This window comes from Cricetulus griseus, chromosome 2 (genome assembly GCF_003668045.3).
Source record: "Cricetulus griseus strain 17A/GY chromosome 2, alternate assembly CriGri-PICRH-1.0, whole genome shotgun sequence".
Classification (NCBI taxonomy): Eukaryota; Metazoa; Chordata; class Mammalia; order Rodentia; family Cricetidae; genus Cricetulus; species Cricetulus griseus.
In genome coordinates, this window is record NC_048595.1 from 139,247,719 (window position 1) to 139,271,866 (window position 24,148).

Below are 24,148 nucleotides of genomic sequence, written 5' to 3' on the forward strand. Positions count from 1 at the left end.
AGATGGAGTGATTTGGTTTTGTTCATAGGCAGGATTGCCCTACACTGGGGAGGAAAGACCAGCTTGAGTGAAAGTCCACAGTGTTTGCGATTTTGTTTGTGTTTTTAATGCAACAACCAGCTCACAGTCTCCAAGTGGAAAAATATTCAGTAGCATCATGTGCTTGTACTACAGGCAAAAGCTTAAAATGCACATCATCACCCATGGCATCCACAAATAAGCCACCCGACAAGTTAATTAATTCATTCCACCAAAATAACTGAAACAAGAGAAGTAAGCCCGCTTCATGAAGAATGATTTCAGGGCTCCTTGAACCCTTTGGCCTTGCGCTTGTGTTCAGCACTGTAAAAGGTTTAGCCTTTATGCTTCTACCCTGATTGAGCTCACATCTGTCTTCCCCATCCATCCCTTTCTAAAACCTAAATACATTTGTAGCACATAGTCTAGTCCATGAGAAGCAGAAGTAGCTGCTATGATTGGTGGTTTTCCTTAGCCTGGCTTTGTGGTTTCTAGGCGGGAAGCAGTTTATGAGCAGACAAATGTGGAGGCTCCCATGGAGACACAGTACCTGTGATCTAAGTGTGGTCTTGGTCAAGCTCAGAGATTCTGAAGTCATCTAGGTCATTAGGCAATGGTGGGTTTCTAGCACCATAGACTGTCTACTGACCTCATTTTTTTCTGTTGGAATGAAAGGGGCAGGGACTAGAGTTCCACATGGGGAGCTTCAAAAAGAATGGACTTAGCAAGTTCATTTGAGTGGAAAGACACAACATCGAAAGCCTGTTACAGGACATGTAAGATTATGAAATAACTTGCATAATGCAATACTTGTATTTTTTAACAAAAATGTAAATATTTACAAAATAAGATCCAAGGTACTTTTTTAAACACCAAGCAAAACATTCTGCAAAGGAACCGCATTGATTTTATTTTATTTTTGATTCTGTTTTTGTTTTGTTTTTAATAATGAGTTCTTTTTAAACCATGTCATACATTTCCCATACTGATATCTCATGATCCATTATAATATAGGCAGGGGGATTTACTATGGGAGGGGCGTGCCATACCCGCCATTGCTTCAGCCAGACAGTTCAACCTGGAGCTCCTTGTTCCTGCGCACCTCCGCAGCGTGCCTCTCCTAGGAAACACCAAAGGCAGAACAGATCAGTCCACATGGTCCAGAGAATTAGGAGAGCCCTCCTAGCCTTTGGTGGACATGTTTGGTCAGAAATAACCCTGTGTGGTATCTACTAAAGAGGAATTCCTGAGGGAATCTTCTTCAGTCCCCAAGGAAAATGTGGGCCCAAGAAACATCACAGTAGAGAAGATTCCAAGTATCTTTATTATCCTATACAACCCCTCATGCACCACCCTCCCTTGCTGGTGATCAAACCCTGGAACCAAGTGCCTTGTAAATAATAGGCAGGCATTTTACCGAGGAACTGTACCCTAATCCTGGACTTCTAATACTAACAACAACAACAACAACAACAACAACAACAGCAACAACAACAACAAAACACTGTTCTTTGTTTAAACTATGATCAAAAGGTCAAATGATTAATAAGAAAATCTTGAATATATTGACTTCTGTATAAATTCTGAGACTGGCAATAAAATATAACAATGTTGGCTCCCCATCTTCTTAATTGTCTAGTTCCCTTTTCAGACTATTTTAAGGAATCTGTGCTTGCCCATTGGCACTTTGGGAAACTAAGATCCACAGAAGACTTCGGCACCACTTCCTAAAACCTTGTTTGGGAAACTTTTTCAGAACCTGAACCGGGGAGCTTCCAACACCGCCTTATACTATCCCGAACACACTGTCTGAGTCAGTCCAGCCGAATCATCTTTTCAAGCTACTTCGAATGTCTGGGGCTCCTAGCCTCACATCACTGCTGATTAACAGTGTAGGCATATGCTCCAAGGGCTGTTACAGGCATCCTTTCAGCATTTCATGAGACCACAAACCAATACAATTGCATCTTGTATAAGAACACTAACATAAATTAAATTTTCCCTTTTATGGGGCAGTCACATGGTTCTAAACAGGAAAATTCATCTCCTTGTCTGTGTTTGGCTATAAGATCTCCACTGTCAATTCATAGCATGGCACATTGCATGAGGTTGGTGGATATTTATTTGTATAAGGAACCCTACTATTAAAGGCACTAGTCTTGGGCTGGGAAGTGACCTTTCTAAGGAGGGAACTGATGGAGAAAAGGTAGATCTAGTGTTTTTTAGTTTGAGCTTCTACACTGGATGAGCATAGGCATGTAGTTTCGTATAGAGGTGCTAGATGGCTGTTGAAATGAACTTTGGAATGCTAATTATTAGTAATATTACTCATTTTCTATTTAGAACATTTTAAAATTGCTTTTCTCCTCATGTAGTTTCTTTGATTCATTCCCAAACATCTTGATGACAGCTATAAAGTAAATCTTATTATTAAACCCTATTGATGTCCAGTGTCTGTGTTTACAGGGTTCTTTATACTATAACACTGAGCATGTATTTGTCACCTAATGTGCACCACAACTGCATCCATTGCTTAATTTCCTTAATCTTCACAATATTATGATAGAGATTCTGTTAGTCACACTTCACAGGGAAGAAACCAAGGCTCAGGAAAGGCTGAGTAACATTTCCAAGTTCATATAACTAGCAGGTGGTTAGATTCAACGTTAGTTATATCTGAATGTGGCATGCTTTTCCCCCCTCATGTTTAGGCTGTAGGAGGGGGAAAAGTGTCACCTCCTTTGTACTTCCTCAAAAGCTAAAAATGGGTGGAAACAGGAAGTTGACTCTGCACTCCAGGGAGCTTCTGGTGGTGGATTAGTATTTTTCCCTGGTGCAAGAAGGGACTTTTGAGAGCCCATCCCACATGAAGTGTTACACTCTGGCCCTGGACACATGGGGAAGGGCCCAGGACCAGCATAGGAAGATTTAGTGGACTTTGCAGAGCCCCCCGTTGAGGGCCCTACCCTGCCTGGGGAGTGGTGGGTGGATGGAGTTGGGGGTGGGCTGGGGTGGGGGAGGAGGTGAGGGGAGAGAGAGGGAGAAGGGACTTACATGTGAAACAAGCTTGTTCCCTAACTGGAACCAATAAATAAATTAAAAAAAAATAGAGAAAGCTTTTCAACGTAATGTAATTTAATTGGTTTGAGTGAGCCTTTCATGTATGTTGAAAAACCATGAAGAGAAGGAAGAAGGGCACATACAGAGAAATCAAGTTGTTTGGAAATGTGGGGAAATCAGCTCAGATGCAGGGTATTCTTCTTTTGGTCAGTTATTATGAGGCAAAGCTGTACAGTGTCCCTTTTTCATGCAATTAATGACTCATTAGTGAAAGCCGAGCCCTCATGAAAATTGGGACAATGCCCATTCCTTTTTGGTGCTGGAAGACAGCAGAGCTTCCAGTATGGAACTTCTCAAGCGTAAACACTAGAATTGGCATTATCAGTTTGCTTATGACTTTACTTCTTACTCAAATTAGTAAAGCAATGGTTTGCTGAAGGAAATCAAAGACTTCATTTGAGATCATGATAGCTTTAAAAGGAAATTTAGATAATTCTCCTGAGATTGTAAGAACATATTTTCAGGAATTTTAGTTGATCTGTTATTTGGGAACTTAACACAAATTATGAAATGCCTTCTCCTGATGTGTTGATGTGATTTTAAATGGAAATGTTGGAGAAGCCAGGGGAGGCCTGCATAGGCAGTGATGTCATTAGCCTTCATTGTCGGTGGAGTTCACTCAGGGCATTGTCTATGGAGTTCACTCAGGGCATTGTCTATGGAGTTCACTCAGGGTGTTGTCTATGGAGTTCACTTAGGGCATTGTCTACGGAGTTCACTCAGGGTGTAGTCTATTGATTTCAATCAAGGTGTTGTCTGTGGAGTTCACTCAGGGTGTTGTCTATGGAGTTCACTCAGGACTTTCTTCTTTAGTAATATCCACTTAATTATGGATTTCATACTTACTTTGCTAGGTGCACTTAGAGGTCCTGGACTGGCTAGGCCCAAGCATATCTGAATTTACAAAACACTTTCTCTGCAATTCTCCCTCCCCACTCTCCTCAAGGGAAATGTAGTAGTATTTTGGCACTGTAAACATTACTTGTAATTGAATGAAGAAATGTACAGAAGGTGGCTTTAACAAAACTTCTGGTCCTCTGAAAAATGTGACTTAGAGATTTCTTATTGGAAGCCAAGAAATGTGAGGTCATTTCATTCCCTTCCTTTATCTATTAATACCTCTTTAATGTCTGTAGGCATCAAATATAAGAAGAACTTGAGTTAGATGACCTCAGATAATAATTCTATGAAATTCCATTATCTAAGTTCATTTAAATGCAAGATGGTGTCAGCATAATTGGTTTTCTTTCTTATTATTAATGGTTATGCACCCATGACATAAAAAAATAGATCAGGAATAAGTTGGGAGAGCTCATAAAAGTCCTGTTGTCATAAATTAAGATGCTAGTGGTGATAGGATTAAGGGTTGTCATGGAGATAACTTATAATGCTTTGATGAGACTGTTTATGATGTAGAATTTAATGACTAATAAACAGTAACAGCTTCTGCTGAGAACACTGTTTTAGTCTGGGAAAGGCTTTCATTCATTCCTACACTCTTGCTTTGTAATCTTGGCCAAATGTAGTAGACTCTCTAAGGAACAGGTTCTTTAGATGTGGAATGAAATAACAATATTTCTTGGTAGCATCATTGTTTGGGTTAAATGTGATAAAAGTGCCTGGCCTAAATTGAGTAATCAATAATGGCTGGTTACAATCCCTTCCCCCTTCGTTATTTACTCTTCAGATACATTCAGTAGTAATTGGTCACACCAATGGCACTTGTGAAACAGAACAACAAGAAAATCAATATAAGTCAGATGAGAAGAATGTAAGGTAGTAGTAAATGCGATTTGATAAGGACTGAGATCTATACTTATATATCATCAAATCACCTCATAGGAAAAGAATCACAAAATTTTATTCTCTTAAGAAATTTTTTTTTCACTTCAAGCTATATCCTGTGATGTACTGCTGTTATCACTAAAATAATGGCTAAAATGCATCTACTTGTTGCTGGTTGGATACTTGGACATTAATTGCTAACTATGCAGAGATCACACCTCTTCTTTCTTAAGTTCTATACTTCTAGTCAGGGTAAACCTGGTTGTGTGAGCCCTGCTGGAAACTCCTTTGAGTTTTGTTTTGCTGTTTAAGGCAGGCTGGCTTGTGGGATGGGTGGAAGGTTCTGTAGGTGGCTCAGGAGTGCATTAGATCAGGGAGGGACCCATTAGGCTAGGAAGAAAACATCTCTTTAATTATTCTTAATTAGCAGGTATTGTCCCTAGTATGGGAATGCTGGTAAAGATTGATTTATACTGACAATAGGTAATTGGCAATTCTCTCTCTCTCTCTCTCTCTCTCTCTCTCTCTCTCTCTCTCTCTCCCTCTCTCGTTCTCTCTCTTTCCTTCCTTCCTTTTTTCCTCCTTCCCTCCCTTCCTTTTTTCTTTCTTAAGACAAGGTCTCACTTATTATGTAGCCCATTCTGACTTCAAACACAGGTTCCTCCTGCTCAGACTCCCCAATGCTGAGATTATAAGTGAGGTCTACTGTGCCTGACTGGTGAATTATCTTTTTCTATTATGTCCCCTTCCAGGTTTCTACGCACACAGTAGAGACCCTATAAATGTTCTCTGAGTGATTAACTCATTAATATGTAATTTCTGAATTAATCACCTTCCTGGATGTCAAGTTTTAGAAAATCTTCTGTTATAGAGGCAACTCCACGCACTCTCAGCATTACACAACTATGACCTTTTAGACTTCACTTAACCAGAAGGATATATATATATATATATATATATATATATATATATTTTTTTTTTTTCTATGATATATATATCATAGAAAATTTGCTTTGTTCTATTTTAGGAAAGAAGTAGTTTAGTTCTCATAGACAAAGATACAACAGAAGATGACACTACACCACATCTCTAGTTCATTTAAAACGTAGCAGATAGAAGGAAGTTTGGTACTTCCTAGGAGATGTTCCCATTTCACTGAGGAGAAAAAAGATGTTGACTGTCCGTGGCTAGAGTTTCTATATAATTTGAAAAGCATCCATTTAGTTATGGAATGTCAAAGAAAATCTGGTCCTAGCAATGACCTTTACTGATATGATCTGTGTTAAGCCAAAGTCTGACTTAAGACATTGGGAGAGACAGGGTGCCACTCTGAAGGACATGGACACAACTACTTACAAATTTAAAAAAGGTGATCAAAAGTTGGTTCTCCTGGCTTCTGCCCAAATCCCTAGGACGTGTTCACACATCCAGGGACTTACTTCTATGCTGGAGCCTACACCCTTTCCCAGGCAGTGTTCCCAAAAATTCATGAAGAGCATATTTGACTAAGAAGACCTCTGGGGAATAACATTTTTAAAAGTCTTTAGCTGGGTACAGCAGTACACATCTGCAATTTGAGTTCTGGGACTGAGGCAGGAGGATTATGAGTTTGAGTGTAAATTCTCAGTGCTTGGAGGATGGCAGCATCTCTCCATCTTCAGGGCCTGACATAATGTAGTTGTGAGAACGGGCCAAAGGTGAGAAGAACAGATGTATCTTTTTCAGGGTTCCTATTTTTCAAGCTTAATCTAGTTTCTGGAAATGGACAAAGCAAAGCTATTCATAGCTACATTGTGTATTGTTTCAAAAGAAGGCTTTTGGGAGATGGTGTGTGTGTGTGTTTGTGTGTGTGTGTGTGTATTTGCACCTGTGCAGGGAGATATGGAAAAAGACCTAAGGATACCAAACATGATGAAATCCCCCTGCTATGCTCCCATGCTCCAGATTTCTTTACAAAATATTTAAATTTGTAAGTTTTGTAATAAGTTTATGTATTATTTTTAATGAAATATTATGTTAATTTTCTATTAACATTAAGTATTATAGCATTAATATAATCAGTTAAACATCTACACCTTGGTATTTTTGCAACACATTGATTTGTACAGAACTCATACATATTTGAGACCAGCCTTCTTGAGTCCACTGTTCTGTGAACATTTGACGAGGGCTCCCGTGCTTATAGAATTCCCCTTTTCCACCACAGGGTCAGGTCACAGAGCCAAACTACATGATGAGAGCAGCCTGAGGCTGACTGTCCCACCCCATTTCCCAGCACGTACTGCACAGGCATGTCCCCCAGCTGTGCTGCACAGACATGCCCCCCTCCCCAGCCGTGCTGCACAGGGTTTGTCTCCCCTGCTCAGCAGTCTGGTGCCCTTACCTTTTCCTGCAGACGTTCGATGATAGCAGCTAGATTAGCCTCACGGTTTTCCTTAATTTGTTCCATTTTCAGGATCAGCTTCTCCTCTGCCATCTTGCTGAAGTTGTTGTTCTCCTCCAAAGCCTTCTGGAGGACTTCTCGCTCATGCTCCCTCTTCTCTGCCAATTGTTTCAGCACCTGGGCCTCCTGAGACTGGGGAGGAAACATTTCCAGTTATCTGGATGCTGGCTTAGCTGACTGCTAACTGGTGCTGCAGCCATGAGCATTGTTGTCCAGCTTCTTCTCACCTGTAGACTTCAGCACTTTCTATAGAATGTGTTGGTGGGGAATGTGGCTTCCTGACTTTTCTGCTGTCAAGGATTTAGATGATGTCTTAGAAATAGCATTAACTCTCATTAAGGGGTTTCCTTTCTTTCATTTTTTTTTTTTTTTTTTTTTTTTTTTTTTTTTTTTTTTTTTAGAAATATGTTGCTGCTAAGCATTTGTGCAACAGGAAATGCTACAATGAGGCACTGGACAACAACATTCTGTGAGAACCTGGAGACAATGGGAACAGCCTGAGGCCTGGGTTTCCTTTTCTGCTATCCTTTTCTCTACCCCACTGTTTTCTCAACAAACATAGGGTGGGCCCTATAGGAGCTCTTCAACTTTTGTCAATCAAATTCACTTTTTCTTTGTATTACATGGCTGTCCTTCCCCTTTCCCACTTGCTATTAATAAATTCTCTCTGGTGCTAGAGATACAACTCAGTGGTAAAGGGTACTTGCTGTTCTTGAAGAAGATCAGGGTTTAATGCCTAGAACCCACATATCAGCAAACTGTCCTCAACTCCAGTTCTAGGGAATCCAATACTCTCTCTGACTCCTTTGGCATCAGGTGTGCACATAGTACACAGATATACATGCAGACACAACATGCATACACATAAAATACTCTGTAGAGACTTGAAAACATTTACACAAATTTAGTGTTCACTATCCTTTTAACCAAAACCAGCAGAAATCTCTGATTCTGGCTGTCACTCTTCACTTGTACATCCACAGGAATTACTGGGATCTTGTGGTCCTTCAGGAGCGAGAGAGCCATTGGTGTTAGCTGTGCCTTTTGTGTATTCTCTCTCTCTTTAACATCAGTAGGATGTAAGGCTCTCTGCAAATGTAATCACTGAGAGCTTGATAATGACCGAGAACCCAGCATCTGCCTGATGAAATCCATTTCCAAGGCTCTTTAGTGAGGCCAAGCAATCTATGCTTTTGATTAACAATTCCAGTGATTCTATTGCTGGTACGCCATAGTCTACCCTTTTCAAGACACACTGGCCATCTTCCTGCTTCAGCCTCTGAGTGCCAAGATTAAAGGAGTGAGCTACTATATCTTATAGTATTAAACTCTCTCTCTCTCTCTCTCTCTTCCTCTCTCTCTCTCTCTCTCTCTCTCTCTCTCTCTCTCTCTCTCTGTGTATGCATGCAATCATGTGTGCAAATGCCTTCCCCTTTTGAGGCATGTGTGGAGGACAGAGGAGGTATTGGGATTTAATCTTCAATGATTTCTCTGTTTTATTTATTCACTTATTTTTGAGATGTGGTCTCTTGCTGAACCAGGAGCCTGCCATTTTGTAGCCCCAGGATCCATCCACCTGTCTCTGACCACATTGTACTGGGGCTCTAGACAAGTGCCTGTATTTTTACATGGATTCTGGGAATCTGAACTCAAGTTCTCAGGCTTGTACAGCAAGCATTTTACCCATGTAGCAATCTTCTCAACTCAGGCACTTGATGTTCAAACAAATCCTTCACTAGATCATAGCTTAGGGGCTCTTGCAATCTCCATATTTCTACTGAAAGTCAGACTTAGGTCTCCACTATTGCAGAGAGCTAACAGTTCTTTATGCCTGTAACATCCCTGGGTTTATTTATTCCTTGGAGAAATCGACTCTCCCCTGAATTTGGCTCACTCCTGCAGCTGTACCATCCAGAAGAAGATTGGTTTTGGTTCCAGTATTTGTATCAGTGAGCAAATAAGCAGTAACTTCAGAACATTACACAAAGATGTGACATAAAGTGAGCAAGAAGCTGAATGGCAACATGTGATCTGAAAAAATGGAAGCATGTTTCTAACTATGTGTGGGAGTAAAGTTCTCCCTGCAAGGTGTTCCTACTCTGTGTTGTGATTGGGCAGATTAGCAAGAAGGCCAGTGGGCTGTGTAAGTTTGGATAGAGGTGGAGATTTGAACCCTGGCAAACATTTAAAGATAAGTCACGGCCTTGGAGGATCATGGTCGAGAGGATGTTCCTGACACAGAAGCCCTTTGAGAACTGAAATGGAGAACTGGGCGCTATCGCAGGCAGCTGGTTCAAGGCAGAAGTAAGCCAAGGCAAACACAGAGATGAGTTATTCAAATGTGCCATGGGGGGGTGTGGGTGCGTGGGAGATCCCTGTATTCCTCATGGTTTGAGAAACTGAGGCATATTGCCGGTGAGCACCTTTTGTGCACATCCTCACATAGAACTCTGGAATAATGCTGCTGGAGGTACATGGAGGCACAGTAATGAGACAGGGAGAAGAGTTATTGTCCATTTAGGAACACTTGAACATTTTGCAAAGAGGTTAATTAGCATCTCTTATACTACTGAGTCTAAGAGTTTAATTACTGCACAAATGAATTGGATGATAAATCTGAGTTAACTGGTCTATAAAACTCACTTTACTTTATATACACATAAGGGATTTAAGGCCACCGGTTTTCCATTTACTTCTGAAGTACACATATTCCTGCCACTCCATCTTCTTGTCCCCTTTCATCATTTGTGAGATATATTACTTGACACCCAGAGCCATTCATCAAACACTAAATCCCTTAGTTCCAAAGTACCTCCCCACTAGTAGTAGACTGGATGCTGCCCTGTATATATCAGACTTTCTGCTAATACATTGTTGACATGGCCAAGGGCAAAAGAATGTGCTGAAATATGACAGTTGAGTGTAGTTGTGTGAAACAAGGACCATGGCATTCCCCTCATGCTGAAAAGCCAGGAGTGCAGAAGGAGACTTAAAATGACAACCTGGAGGTTCATAATGAACTCTGAAGCCTGGGATGGGGTGGCTAGGGTTCCCTCACAGGAAAAAGGGTCTGTGTGCTCTTCTTGCTTGCCAAGAAAACCACGATAAGAAGATTTTATGATCATGAAGCATGCTGGCTTCCTAAATACTGAACTGTGACTATAGAAAAACTACTCCCCTTCCTCCTACATTCCATCTCAGGTGCCATTTACCAACTTAAGATGCCAACTGAAGATGACAATCCCCAAAAGAATATGAACTTGCCTGATGGTTCTGAATAGATTGGTTAGGAGGAACTTCAATGTGAAGTGTCAGAGTATTGCAGAGCTAGGACCTAATCACAAGTTGTACCAGGTTGTGACTTGGTATTTAGGGAAACTGGAAACTGTGTTTCCGGACCATGAATGTTCATAACTGACTTGAAAACAAACTCTTTATTATCCCTCATTTAAATTGAAAGTTGTGTTTATGTGTACCTACAACACGTCACTGGAGGGGAAGGTCATGTGTCCTGGAATTATTGCAAGAATTAGAGATTCCTGCCCATAAAGACTGAGAGCCAGCACTGTGACAGGATTGGCAACCATGCAAACTGCATCTGGTTCTGACCTCACAGAAGTTGTGGTCTGGTTTTGTAAGAGAACGAGAGGGGCCCATTCTAAAACTTTAGAGCTACAAATGAAGATGTTCAGGCTACCTGATTTGCCTACTAATGGTTCCTTTTCACATCATTTTATTTAGAGCAAGGAACTCACTTCTCTTTCTGAGATTTATAGGTCATTAGAGTTCACTGTGCAGAGATGTTAAAACATGAATTAACTCTTAGTGGACAGGTTTGAGTGGAGCCTTTAATTTAATCAATTTAGTGCACAATTTTATCAAGGTAATAAGTATCATTAAATTTTCATATTTCATAATATTAATGTTTTTCAAGGCAGTTTTAGTTGGCCTGACCTACTTATGTATCTATTATTTATCACCCTGATTATTTTATGTGGAGGGAGAAAGCATGATTAGAGGTACCGCTGACCACACCAGCTTGGGCATGGTCACAGGTAACGATAACCACTCCTGCTTGGGCTGGACACAGGTGTTGCTGACTATGCCTGCTTGGATGTGGTCAGAGTGATGTGGGAAAGGTTTAAGTAATTCAGGGGCACTCATGCAAGCCCCTTCTCTCGATCCCTGTTGCCTGGCTAAGCGTATCTGTGTGAGTAACTCTCCTAAATAGACTACCATTATAAATCTTGCATCTGACTCCAAATTGTGTTTGCTGATATCTATGTATTATGATAAAGACTATTCATATTCAAAATATTCATGAAATGGCATATAATATATGGCAACAGTGTTAATCAAGGACCACTTTACTTTGTAAAATCATTTACTGGACCATAATTTTTGCAAAGCCAGACTGGATGTATTTTATCCAGGAATGGGTGATGCCTCATGGTGCTCCTTCTATGTGTGTACAGTTGTAGGGGAAGCTGTAGCCACGCCTTCTTAGGGGCTGGCTACAGGAGTACCTGAGGGCTTGTGAGGGCGTGGTCAGAGTGAGTAGGGGGGACTGCGTTTCGTTTTCGGTTTCTCTTTGCTTCTTGCTGTACAGACTACCACCGGCTGGCTGGTTCGCTCTGTAAGTAAGGCTTTTCCCTATTAAATACCCTTATATTTCTACCTGACTCTGTATTGATAATTTCCTACTATAGAGAGTAACTTCCTTCTTCTCATGATACTGTGTGACACGGGACCTTTTACAAGTCTTCTCATAGAGGAGAGTGCTGGTTGGGTTTTGTCAACCTGACACAAATGAGTCACCTGGGAAGAGGAAATCTCAGTTGAGGGATTGCCTCCATCAGATTGGCTGTGGGCATGTCTGTGGGCATTTTCTTGATGAATGGTTGGTGTAGGAGGGCCAGGTCACTGTGGGTGACACTATCCCTGGACTGGTAAGCCTGGGTTGTATAAGAAAGTAAACTAAGCAAGCCTTTAGACAGTATTCATCTGTGAGTTCTTGTCCTGACACTGTGATGGACAATGACCTGCAAGTGTAAGTCAAATGGCCCCCCTCCTCCCCAGACTGCTTTTGGTCACGGTGTTTATCATAGCCACAGAAAACAAACTAGGATAATGGGCAAAAAAGCAAAACAAACAAACAAAAAAAAAAACAGAGTTTAGATGACTGCCCAAGGACAGTAGTTATTGCATGGAGGGACAGGTTCAACTGCGGACACTCTGAATAATCAGTGTTCTTGGGATGCTTTGAAAGGACCCTGTAAACACTGTGGTCTGCTGAAGACAGTCAGACCACAGGTCACCTATGCTGGGACATGTGGGAAAGAGAACAGCAGAGTGTGATGGATCATTCCCTTGGGATGTGTGGAAGCCTACTTCTGCCGTCTCTTGCTATATGAATGTTGACTGAATGGGTACAGTTACTGGATGGCCAACATGTTAGCATCCATTCCCAAACGTGATCAGTTGCAATATGAAGACTTTAATTTCAAAAAAACAGACACTGATTGCCAGAGATGCTTCAATAAGGGAGAAAAATCAAGAGAAAGTTTCATTCTTTTTAGAATAAGCTTTTCTATCTGATTAACCATGGAGCATTAATTCTGGCTGGAAGGAACCTGTACAGTTCCATCCAAGCTAGTCACCATATGGTCAGTGCTATGACTGTGTGCAAGTGGCCTAGGGACTTGGGAAAACTGCCAGGGTATTTAATGCACAGTACATCTGATCCCCTGTGGAGATACTTGAGTAGCTGCCTTCCATCCCTGACTTCAGAGAGCCCTGTCTGCATAACTTGGGCCCTAGGCCGACAGAGGGCTCCTGGATTCCCAAGGACAGGCCTTAAACTTCCTAATAATGGTTTTGTGTTTACAACATCCTAATAACAACCACTTCTCATACCTCTGCCCATGTGTACCTCTGTGTTTACTTCGAGTTAGGATTCTGTCAATTTAGTGAGGAAATGTTTACTATCTTAAGATAACTGGGGCTATTAACTGGCAGTACCAACTGTTTATAACATCAGCAAAATACTATAAATACACATGTGATACTATTAATGCCATGTGATTTTGCAGGGGAATCTTTAAAATTTTTTAATATATGGGAAAGGAAATAGACTCAGGGTAATGTGACTAGGCTAAATCCAGTTTCTCAGTTTTTAGCAGCTTTTTAATATTTGTTTCAGCTTTTAATATTTATTTATTGATTTTTCAAGACAGATTTTCTCTTTGTAGCCCTGGCTGTCCTGGAACTTGCTCTATAGACCAAGCTGGCCTTGAACTCAGAGATACACCTACCTTGGCCTCCCAAGTGCTGGAATTAAGGCATGGACTACTACCAGCTGACTATTTTTATTTTTAACATCTAGAAACATTTGTTTTATGCAAAAAATTCAGTATCTCTTTATGGCTTACATAGTGGAGTCTGACCTAGTTTTTCCTCCCAACTTGCCTGTCCACTAGTGTGAACCACTGCCTTCAAAACATTTTCTTTGTGGTTGCCTTTGTGGTTCTATTTGTCCTTAGTTATGAAGCCTTTTTGTTTGTTTTCTAATCTATAACAATTTCCCATTTCCTCTATTTATCTAACACCATTTTTCTAGTTTGCCCCTTTAAAAATAGACCTTTCTTTAAGACTGGTCTGTGATTCACATTAAATGCCCACATGGTTTTATTTTCTTCCTCTGCCTTCTTTTCACTCAAAGCCAAAGTCCTCAGGACACTGCTTTCTGGCCTTAGCACCTGTCCTTGCCTCTGTGCTCACCACTTCAGTCTCACTGGCCATTGTGGGTTTTCCAAACACACCAGAATCCTCTGACCCCAGGGCCTTTGCACTTGCTGCTACTACTCTGAACATTATGTTATGTTCTCTTGCTCATGCTTGATGTTGTATTATGCCATGGTGTATTTATGATTGACTATTGGTCCCATTGTTCCCTTAGTGACAGGAAGCTCAGTGAGGATGTCCTTAGTTTCTAGAGTCATGTTTGGGATAAATAGCTGGTCCCAGATAAATGTCTGTCAATTGTGTGATTTTAATTTCAGGAGATGTCACTTGGAAACTTACTGTTTATAATTTTACCTTGGGATGGGAGTATGGAATACAAAGTTTATACAACTTACATATTGTTATCTTAACATTTATCCATAGCAACTTAAATTTTTTGTTCTCTTAAAAGAGTAAAAATTGTAGTGATATAGCCAGACACTGTTAACACACATCTCGACCTTCATGAAGTTTAATGGAGGCTAAAGTTAATTAAGTAGTTAATGAAAATAAATATATACTTTATCAATCAGGCTAAGTGCTAGGAAGGGAGAGCAGGGTACTGCTAATACAACAGAGACTAAGGGAGGACACACACCTGGTGAGTCACAAGGATGAGACAGTATGTGAACAGAGACTGGGAAGGCAGGAAGAAGATGCAGGGCCACAGGTTGAAGTGCTCCTGTGCTGGCCTTGATAATGCAATGAGGAAATCACAGCATGGGGCAGTCTCTACTTTTTAAATTTCTATGCTGAGGTATAGAGATTACATATTTCAAAATGTTGAATATGAATAATTATTTGGTTTCTACTGGAAAAGCAGATGTCAAGTTTTCCCATAGCTTATAAAAGTTGTTAGTTGTGAAGCTGTTCGCTTTAGTGACTACTGGCCACAGATGGATATTATGATTGTAACTCCCTACGGGGTAAGCCACACTCTAAACTTAAAACAGTATGACAAGAAAAAAATGTCTCAGTTAGCAGTATTTTTCTATTGATCACACATTGATATAATGCTTTAAGTATGAATAAAGTATTAATAAAATTAATTTAACTTGTTTTTGTTTTTAATCTGACCACTAAAAATTTTAGTATTTTAACTATATTTCTAACTAGTAATGCAGTTTTACATAGCCGAATGTACACACAGCTTTTTACTTTGTATTTACATAAAAACAACCACTAGGATTCTAGCAGACAAAAGAACTACACATTCACTAGCATACAAGTTAAATGATCATTCTGGTTGTCACAGTAGAACTACAGGTTTGCAGACAACTATGGATACCTGCAGTTTTGTGTCTCTAAGCTCCACCCCCATCTTTCTCTGAGGAGGCCTTAATTTTCTTTTGTCTCACCCTTAGATTTTGCCTAACCATCTTTGTAGGGCAGAGGTGAGTGACTGGTCCAAGTTTGAGCATCACACTCCTGCATCTCCTCAGCCATGGTGCAACCATGGCTGCAAATAGGTTGCAAGGGAGAGAAAGAAGCTCTGCTTCTGCCTGAGTTGCTTTGTTGCTGGAAAGTGATTGGGGACTGAGAGTAACTAAACTATCCCAGCAGTGAAGTCAATTAGAAGACAAGAGGAAATGGTGGCCTGAAAACAGTTTCAGATGATAGCACAGCATCATCTCAACAGAACTATCCTTCTTTCTTCAGCCACTTCTGGACTTTTCCATCTCATACCCACTGCCTCCTTTAGCTAGCACAACTGGATTGGGTCATTTGTGTGTTCCCACCTGGACATTTACTAAGATGCATGCATTTGCTGAGGGCTCTTTAAAGAGAATGAACAGTTTTTCACATGAGTGCTAATTAAGTCAGTGCCATCCAACAGACAAACAAAATCAATGGATGAATGTTTAAGTTAGTACTTTCTCTTAATAGCTGCACTTTCTCCTAATTAAAGGTTTACTACTAGAACATAAGCCACATGGTGATTTCTTCATTGAAAAAATTTCCAAAGTGCACAAAAAATGTAATGGTGTACACCATTAAAACAAAAAGATTCTCCCATTTTTTTTCTGAATATCAAAATGCTGGATGATTCTATTTGTCAATGTCCATTAGCTACACAGTCAATTTCTAGTTTGATTTAATTGTTTAAATAACTGTTAATAGTTTACTGCCGTCAGGATGTAGGATAGGAGTTTTACCAGAATCAGTAATTAGTTGCCTCAGGGAGTTTTATAAATCAACACCTAGTTAATTTTTATTATCTCTGTATTCTTTTTCCTTTAGTCACTTTCTGTGAATTAAGTACAGTAGCTGGAAATGCCATAAGTGTACTAACCTAGGAAATTGAACTTTGCTTTCTGAATATCAATTTTAGATCAGTCACTGATTTTGTACTCCGAAGTCTGTGCCAACTTTGAACATGTATGTGTGTATGGGTATCTCATGTATATGTTATCCTATGCTATGCTGTGCCCATTATATAGAGGATACCTCTGCTTAAGGAGAATTTAAATTGCCTCAAGTGCAACTGATACCTCAGGGCTTTAGACAAGACAGTTGGTTACACCTACAAGTATCAGCAAAATAGGTTACAAAAACTTAAGTTGTGTGTATCTACTTGGATTAGTATCTCAGTTTCCCCATCTAGATTTATAACAATATTCATAGATTATAGTGTTTAATATATTGGCAGATTTTTTTGTAGACAACATAAAAGGAATTAAAAATGCAGAGTTTCATTCATATTGTAAAACTGTGTATGCAGGATATTCTTAGTGACCCACAAGAGTCTAAAATACATCATGATAGAGCAAGTGGGATTTACAGTGCAAGGATGAAAGAAGACTGTGGGAGGAAATACCTCCTTTTGGGACAGATACATCCAGATAGAGCTTTATCAACACACAGATTTGCTAGGATATCTTAATGCCCTCAGAGAGTGGGGGTGGTATGTGCATAGGAGTGTAGATGCCTGTAGAAGTCAGAGGCAATAGATCCCCTTGGATCTGAAGTTTCAGGTACCATGAGTCCCCTGAAGTGGGTGCTAGGAATGAAACTTGGGTCCTCTTATCAGAGCAGTAAGTGCTCTAACTACTGAGCAATACCTCCAGCTCCTGCCCTCAAATCTTAAGGCTCATGGTTTTCGTAGTATCTTATTATATTAAAGGTGTTGGGTTAGTACAGGCTCATTCAGGTATCATTGACTCTTGGAATCTCTGCTTGAAGTCTGTGTGTATGTGGGCATGTATGTGCATACACATATGTGTGTCTGTGTAAAAGAGAGGACTGGAGTGGAGGGAAAGAAAAAAGAAAGGAGAGATTTTGAAAATCTGGCCATTCTGGTCTACAGAGCAAGTTCTAGGGCAGCCAGAGCAACACAGAGTAACTCAGTCTCTTAAAAACCAAACCAAACAAACAAAACAAAACTTATGGAGAAAGTTACCTTTCTTCTTTCCTCCGCAGCCTCCAGCTTTTTCTGGATCTCCTCCAGAGACAGATCTTTCTTCTTCGGAGAAGCTAAAGTTCGTGGAGCTTCTGAGATAGGAGATGGTGGCTTTAAGATCAGCTCAAAAGCCTGGCCAGAGGCGCGTTTGTTGATTTGCTTCACTTCCATATCTGTGGAAGGGACATTGGAGAATGTTAAGTAGGCAGTTATATCAGGCAACCACTTTAATGACTTGGAGTCCAGCAATTGCAAGAGGCATCTTATTCCAAGTACTGCACAAAGATAATCAGCTCTGCCTTGTTTCCAGCATGCATGAACTCCCACAGCTCAATTATGCATGCACTTTAACAGTATAAATGCTTTTGTTGATAAATGTAGTAAATTCTGTCATTTACAACAACATGGATAAACCTGGAGTGCATTGTATAAGAGGAAACTAGACACAGCAAGACAAAGATTGCCTGTCCTCATACATACAGAGTATAGTGTGCCTGTCAAGGCTAATGGATACTGGGGAGATGTTGGTTAAATAGTATGAAATTTCAGATGGACATTAAAATATGTTCATGACTGTGTTAGTTTGCTTTCTGTCACTGTGACAAAACACCATGATCAAAAGCAACCTTGGAGGAAAGGATATATTTGGCTTACAATTCCATACCACAGTCCATCATTGAGGGAAGCCAGGGCAAGAAGTTAAGTAGAAACCTGGAGGCTGAAACTGAAGCAGAGACCATGGAGGGACACTGCTCAACACTTCCTTTCCATGGATTGTCCGACTTGCTCTATCACAATTCAAAACTAGGGGTGGCACCATCCACAGTTGGCTGGACCCTCCTACATCAATTAAGAAATTGCTGAATAGACATGTCCACACGTCAGGGTGATGGAGTCCCTCTTCCCAGGTGACTCTAGATTATATTAATTTGGCAAAAACTCAACTAGCACAATTGCGATCTACAGTGATAATAGTAACAATGTATTGTGTTATACTTATGTTTAAAAATTTTTAGCATATGTTCACTGTACAGAATGACGGGTGTGATTTTGACTTTTCCAACTTCCTTATGTACAAGTTCATATTTGTACCCTCACTGTCCCCTTATTTTCTTTCTCTGTCTCACTCTGGTTGGTCTCCTTCTTCCCAAATATCCCTCCTCCTTTTATATCATATATATATATCATATATATATCTACATGAAGACATATGAAGGAAAATGAGATATGTGACTTTCTGAATTTGATTTATTTTACTAATGATCTCCAGTTACATCTGTTCTTGTTTTTTTTTTAATGAGGGAATAACACTCGTTTTATCACCTATACTGGGATCTGATGCCTTTTCTGTTGTACAGACTCACAGGAAGACAGAGCTCTCATATACATAAATAAATCTTTTAAAAAAGGTTACTGTAAACATATAATTTTTCATTGCTAACTAAACAAAAGAATACAGAAAATTGCTAGCCATGTTAATTATTGGTATATATACTAACAACAAGTAGATTACCAGACTTTCAAGGTTTAATCATATTACATACGATTAATAGGCTTATTATCATATATTAATCCTGCACTATCATCTATAATCTAAAATAATCTATAACATAAAATGGGTAATAGGCAGTGTCTTTGAGTACTTTTATGACTTCATAGCTCACAATGTAGGAAAATCTACTGATTTCTTTAAAACTTCATTGGTCAATTTTAACCTAGTAGTTTGGTTTGAGCCCCACACCTCAACCCTCTGGTCTCAGTCCACTGATCTTTGTTTGCATTCAGAAACTTCTTGGGATTAAGCAACTGTTATGTGTCACTAATATTTCAAGTGTAGCTGTCTCTTGTTACCCTCCAGAGTGGTTCCAAGACCTCCAGGGGATTCTCGCGCATTCAATGGCCAAATCTCTTACTGTGATGCATGGTGTTATACTTTCATGAATGCTCCAGGAAGAGCATTTCATGTGATCTCAACATTGTTCATACAATTACTGTCAAGGCAGAAATACAAGGCCAAGTAAACACTCTGGAAATATGAAGTTCTCTACTGAGTATTTTTGAAGTGGTGTGTGAGTGATATGGAATTGTCTCTTCGGCTTCAAACAGCTCACATAGCTTTGCTTTCCTGCCTCTCAGTCCCAAAGCGGTAGAAACCACCCTCGCTCTCAGGTCCCAACAATTTGGTGCTCTCCTTGTGTGTTTCAAGACTCTTCTACAGAGCCCCAAGTCCAAGGAAGGCAAGGACCATGCGGAATTCATCATCTGATCTCAGTGACAGCACAGCAAAGATTTTATAGTCTCTTAAACACAGTTGGATTCCTACTAACAGCACATCTGACTTATAGTACGGATCTATGTAGTTGATTTATTAACTCAGTGCACTTACAGGAACTGGACATGCTGCATGCGTTCTAGTGGAAGTTTTGGTTGGAGATGGATTGCTTACATGCATACAGAGACAGCTGCTTCTGGAAAGTTAATTAGCCCTTCTAATGCTTGTGTCATCAGAACAGCACCGGAAGAAGAATGGCTCTGAGTTCTTCTTTTTAATGATCTTTACATATGTGGTTAGGCAGAATAACTGTGAGCCTCTCATACATCAAAATGCCACAGGTAGATCTGGCACAGATAACTGCCCTATTTTGATTGCATTATTGGCTGAATTAGGTGAGGTTTTAACTAATAGTGTTGATAAGGACAGAATAATTCCTGGGTTCCTCTTAGGTAGCAGGCTATGACATGAAATACCTTTTCCACAAATTCTTAGAAGGAGAGAGTAAATGATGTTCAAAGAGCTAAGTATCCTCTTGCCTGGGGCCATGCACATACATTGGAAGATCCAGAAATGAAACCAAACTAGCCTAATCATCATGAATTGGCATAAAGCAAACTTCAAAGGTTGCACTTCAATAAAGTCAATTGGCACCCCTACACAGTGGTGCAAACCTTTAATCCTGACACTTGAGAGGCAAAGGCAGGACGATCTCCTCAGTTTGAGGCCAGCCTGTTCTGTACAGTGAGTTCCAGGACAGTCAGGACTACACAGAGAGACCCTTTCTCAAATAACAAAACAACAACAACAACAAAAACCCCCATAAAGTAAACAAGCACACAAACAGAAAATAATGCCAATGGTCATGCCAACTGTAGAGTGTTATTTAGCTTTCTGAAACAGGGTCTTATGTTCTCTTGATTAACCTTGAACTTGCAATCCTCTTCCTTCAGACTCCTTAGTGCTAGAATTTTAAGTCTGAACCATCACAGGTGGTGTTACATTATTTTCTACTTAGTTCCTCTTTGCTTGTGACTTTAGTCGTAAGTCAATTTTATTTATGAATTTAATTATCATTATTAGCTTGTTTTCATTTACTCACAAAACATGGGTTCTGTACAAAGAGAAATAGTGATGATGGTAGGTTTTCTACTACTTGAATGATCTATGTAAAAAAAATAGTCTTTTGCAAATTAAGGTCTACTGTAATTGTAGTTTAGTGTATTTCATTATTTGAAAAGACATCCTGTAGATCATGGTGTGTTGTTGTTGCTGCTGCTGCTGCTGCTGCTGCTGCTGCTGCTGCTGCTTAGGATACTGATAAGGATGCTGATGAGGATGCTGATGAGGATGCTGGGAACAAGCCAGCCATGCCTCTTAAGAGACATTAATGTGCTCTGATTAGCACTGACTTCAAACTGTTGTGAGCAATAGGCAATCAATAAGACCTAATGGCTGGACACAGCAAATTAACACTGAGATCTATAAAATGCTCATCTAATTTGTTAGGAGCTCTGAGAGAGAAGCACATATATTCAAACGCATGTCAATTATGCAGCTAGGGGTGTCTCTGCTGCAGGCTACTCACCATCATAAGTGTAGATGTTGATGTTGCGAGGCTCCGGGTAGAAGCATGAGCAGATCAGTGACAGCATGGACAGCTCCTTCATTTTTTCCTTGTAGGCTGAAAGTGAAGAAGATTCAAGATTAGAATGCTTCCTTCACTGAATTTCCTTTTAATGCCTCTTTAAATTTGAACAATAATTATAGCCTTCTGCAGAAGGCAGGCTGCTTGGTTTGCTTTCCCAATGAATGAGAGATATAAACAACTCTGATGTATATATTCATCCCTATAGAGGATGTGAAGTGCATATTATATTAAGTTAGCTAAAAAATGAAAGCGAGTTAGATTTAAAACAAAACAAAACAAAAGGACTTGAGATCCAGCAGGAAGGAAGACGGTAAAAACAGTGAAAAAGGAAACAGAGGAAATTAGCAGAGACAGGCTAATTAACGTATGTGTGAGTCTTCTTCAGGATTCTCGGAGGTTCATCCTGCATCACCACTATTCGTTTGGGGATAGTCACAAACTCATCTAGAGAGTTGTTAAGCAGCTACACGCTCCAGGGAACTTTGTTGCTGTTTTCTCTTAATCCCCAAATGCATTTTCTTATCTCACCTTCTTCCCACACACTGAGATCTGATCAGGATCTCCCTCCCTCTGCAACACAGTATGGGTGCCAGCCTTACAGAGAAGCAGTAGATTAGCCTGTGCTGGTCTCCCTCCTTCCTCCTCTTCTCCACCCAACATCCCTTTCTCCTCTATTACTCCTGCCCTCGTAGACCTGGTGAGCATTTCATGGCTAGCACCAGGACAAGCGTCTCCGAACAGAATTAGAATGAGAGGGTGGGACACCATCACTTTTGGTAGTTATTTAATTAGTGAAATTAATTAAAGAAAATGACAGAAAAATGATGAGTATAGTGTATGGTAGCTTGTGATAGGGAAATGGATGTCCATGGTCACGCAATATAACCTCACATATAACACCTGTGAGTTGGTGGGCTCTTTTAATCATCACTGGGGACTTTTAATTATCCAATGGACAGTGAGTGTCTAGACCTTGTGGGAAGAAGGAATTCCTAAAAGATGAATTTATACATCATTGACAGGTGCATCATTTATTGACGAGCAGGAGGCAGATCCAACAGATGTTTTCCCATGTCTAACTATGGACTGTGACTACATGTCGATGAGAGTAAGTATGAATGTAGCCTAGCATAAAGCCACATTATGTGTGTTCCCCTACCTGACTTTTGCAGATGACATACCATAGTCAAGAGGCTGACAGGAATGCTAAACTAAGAAGTTTCTAAGAGATTTTAAATCTATAGTCCACTTCTCAACTACTGATCTCGTAAGTAAGGAAACTGAGTCTCACAGAGGCTAAAGTCATGTATGACTGATGACAAAGATGGGGGCCCTGGATAAAAGGCAGTAGAATGATCTATACCAAAGCTGTCAAGGAGACATCCAGGTCTGCTTTTAGAATGAAGTCCAGGGGCCACAAGGATGTGTATCTGAGAGTAAGCTCCAACCACACACAAAGATCAACACTGTCAATTTCATATAGTTCAACTTAGCACATCCAGATCATCTGCTGAAGAAATCTCTGCTACCTTATTCTCTAAAAATAAAAAGCACAATTTGCTTTCTGCAACAGACATTTTTGACAACGCCCTTTTTAAGATTTTATTACATTTTTACAATTTTTTAGAAGGTCGAACCATATTTCTTTGTTTTGTTTCTTTACTTGGTTAGTCACTTAAAATACCTAAGGTTTTCACATAGATGTTCAGTGTGAATCATAATTTCTACCAGAGGATAGTGTATTTGAAGCCTTAATACATTCTATAAACTGACTGAAAATAATATAGCCAGGCTTTGTATGTTAGGATTGTTACTTTTTTTGTGTGTAAGTGAATACTATATGGTACTGAAACATTTTGTAAAATGAAGTATATAGTTAACCCTCCACATTTTGGGTTCTATGCCCATGAATTCAACCAGTCTCATACTGAACATATTTGAAATAAAAAAGGCTTCTGCACTGGCATGTACTATGAAATCAATGTTAGACCAGTATCATTCAAAGCTGCTTTCTGTCAAATAAATACATAGATGTTTCTCTTATTCCTTAAAAATACAGTATAATGATCATTTACATGGTGTTTACATTGTATTAGGTAATCAATAGATGCCTTAAAGTATAGGACAGGACATGTACAAATACTATATCCTTTTAAATAAGGGTTTTGAACATCTGTAGATTTTGTATCCCCAGGAGGCCCTAGAAGTGGTTTCCGTGCACACTGAAGGATGACTGCATACCATATGCACATTGTAGATCCAGATTTTACTAAAGAACAATCTAAACACAAAACTAAAAGGTTTTCTAACTCATAAAGAAATATTAAGTTAAAGCTCCAGAAGATGCAAGTTTATGCTAATCACTCTTCATGTCTGTCATTAGTGATTCGGCAGTGAACTTCAATAATTTTTAGTAAGCTCTCCCAGCTAGTGAAGAGTGTACAGACTGCCTGTGGCTGACACCTGGGGAGCCCTATGTACAATGAATAGTAATTTATGCTCATGACTGAATGGTTTTTATCCTCTGTTCCCAAACTCAGAGGAGAACTTTAACTCCTAATTTGGTGATATTTAGATATAACACCTTTGAGGACCAGATAGTAAAGTCCAAGTCTTCATGAATGAGTCTAGATTCATCTCTTTCTGCTGTGAAAACACAAAAAAGCAACATTGTCT

General features: G+C 39.8%; 1 protein-coding gene across 1 annotated transcript; it reads right to left on the bottom strand.

Annotated features, from left to right (window-relative positions):
- Nucleotides 1-1,078: 1,078 nt before the first annotated feature.
- Stmn2 (stathmin 2) lies at nucleotides 1,079-21,515 on the bottom strand. Its single transcript, XM_035439002.1, has 4 exons — nucleotides 21,410-21,515; nucleotides 17,550-17,722; nucleotides 7,307-7,498; nucleotides 1,079-1,138 (listed from the first exon to the last, which is right to left on the bottom strand). The coding sequence occupies exons 1-4, from the start codon at nucleotides 21,489-21,491 to the stop codon at nucleotides 1,079-1,081; spliced, it is 507 nt and encodes a 168-aa protein (XP_035294893.1). The 5' UTR covers nucleotides 21,492-21,515.
- Nucleotides 21,516-24,148: the final 2,633 nt, after the last annotated feature.

What these genes read in the sequence shown, in the direction of transcription:
- Stmn2 (XM_035439002.1), bottom strand. Translation starts at nt 21,491, where the DNA reads ATGAAGGAGCTGTCCATGCTGTCACTGATCTGCTCATGCTTCTACCCG. An exon ending in CAACATCTACACTTATGATG is followed by an intron (nt 17,723 to 21,409) that starts GTGAGTAGCCTG and finishes TCCCTTCCACAG; the next exon opens with ATATGGAAGTGAAGCAAATC. An exon ending in TCGAACGTCTGCAGGAAAAG is followed by an intron (nt 1,139 to 7,306) that starts GTAAGGGCACCA and finishes GGTGTTTCCTAG; the next exon opens with GAGAGGCACGCTGCGGAGGT.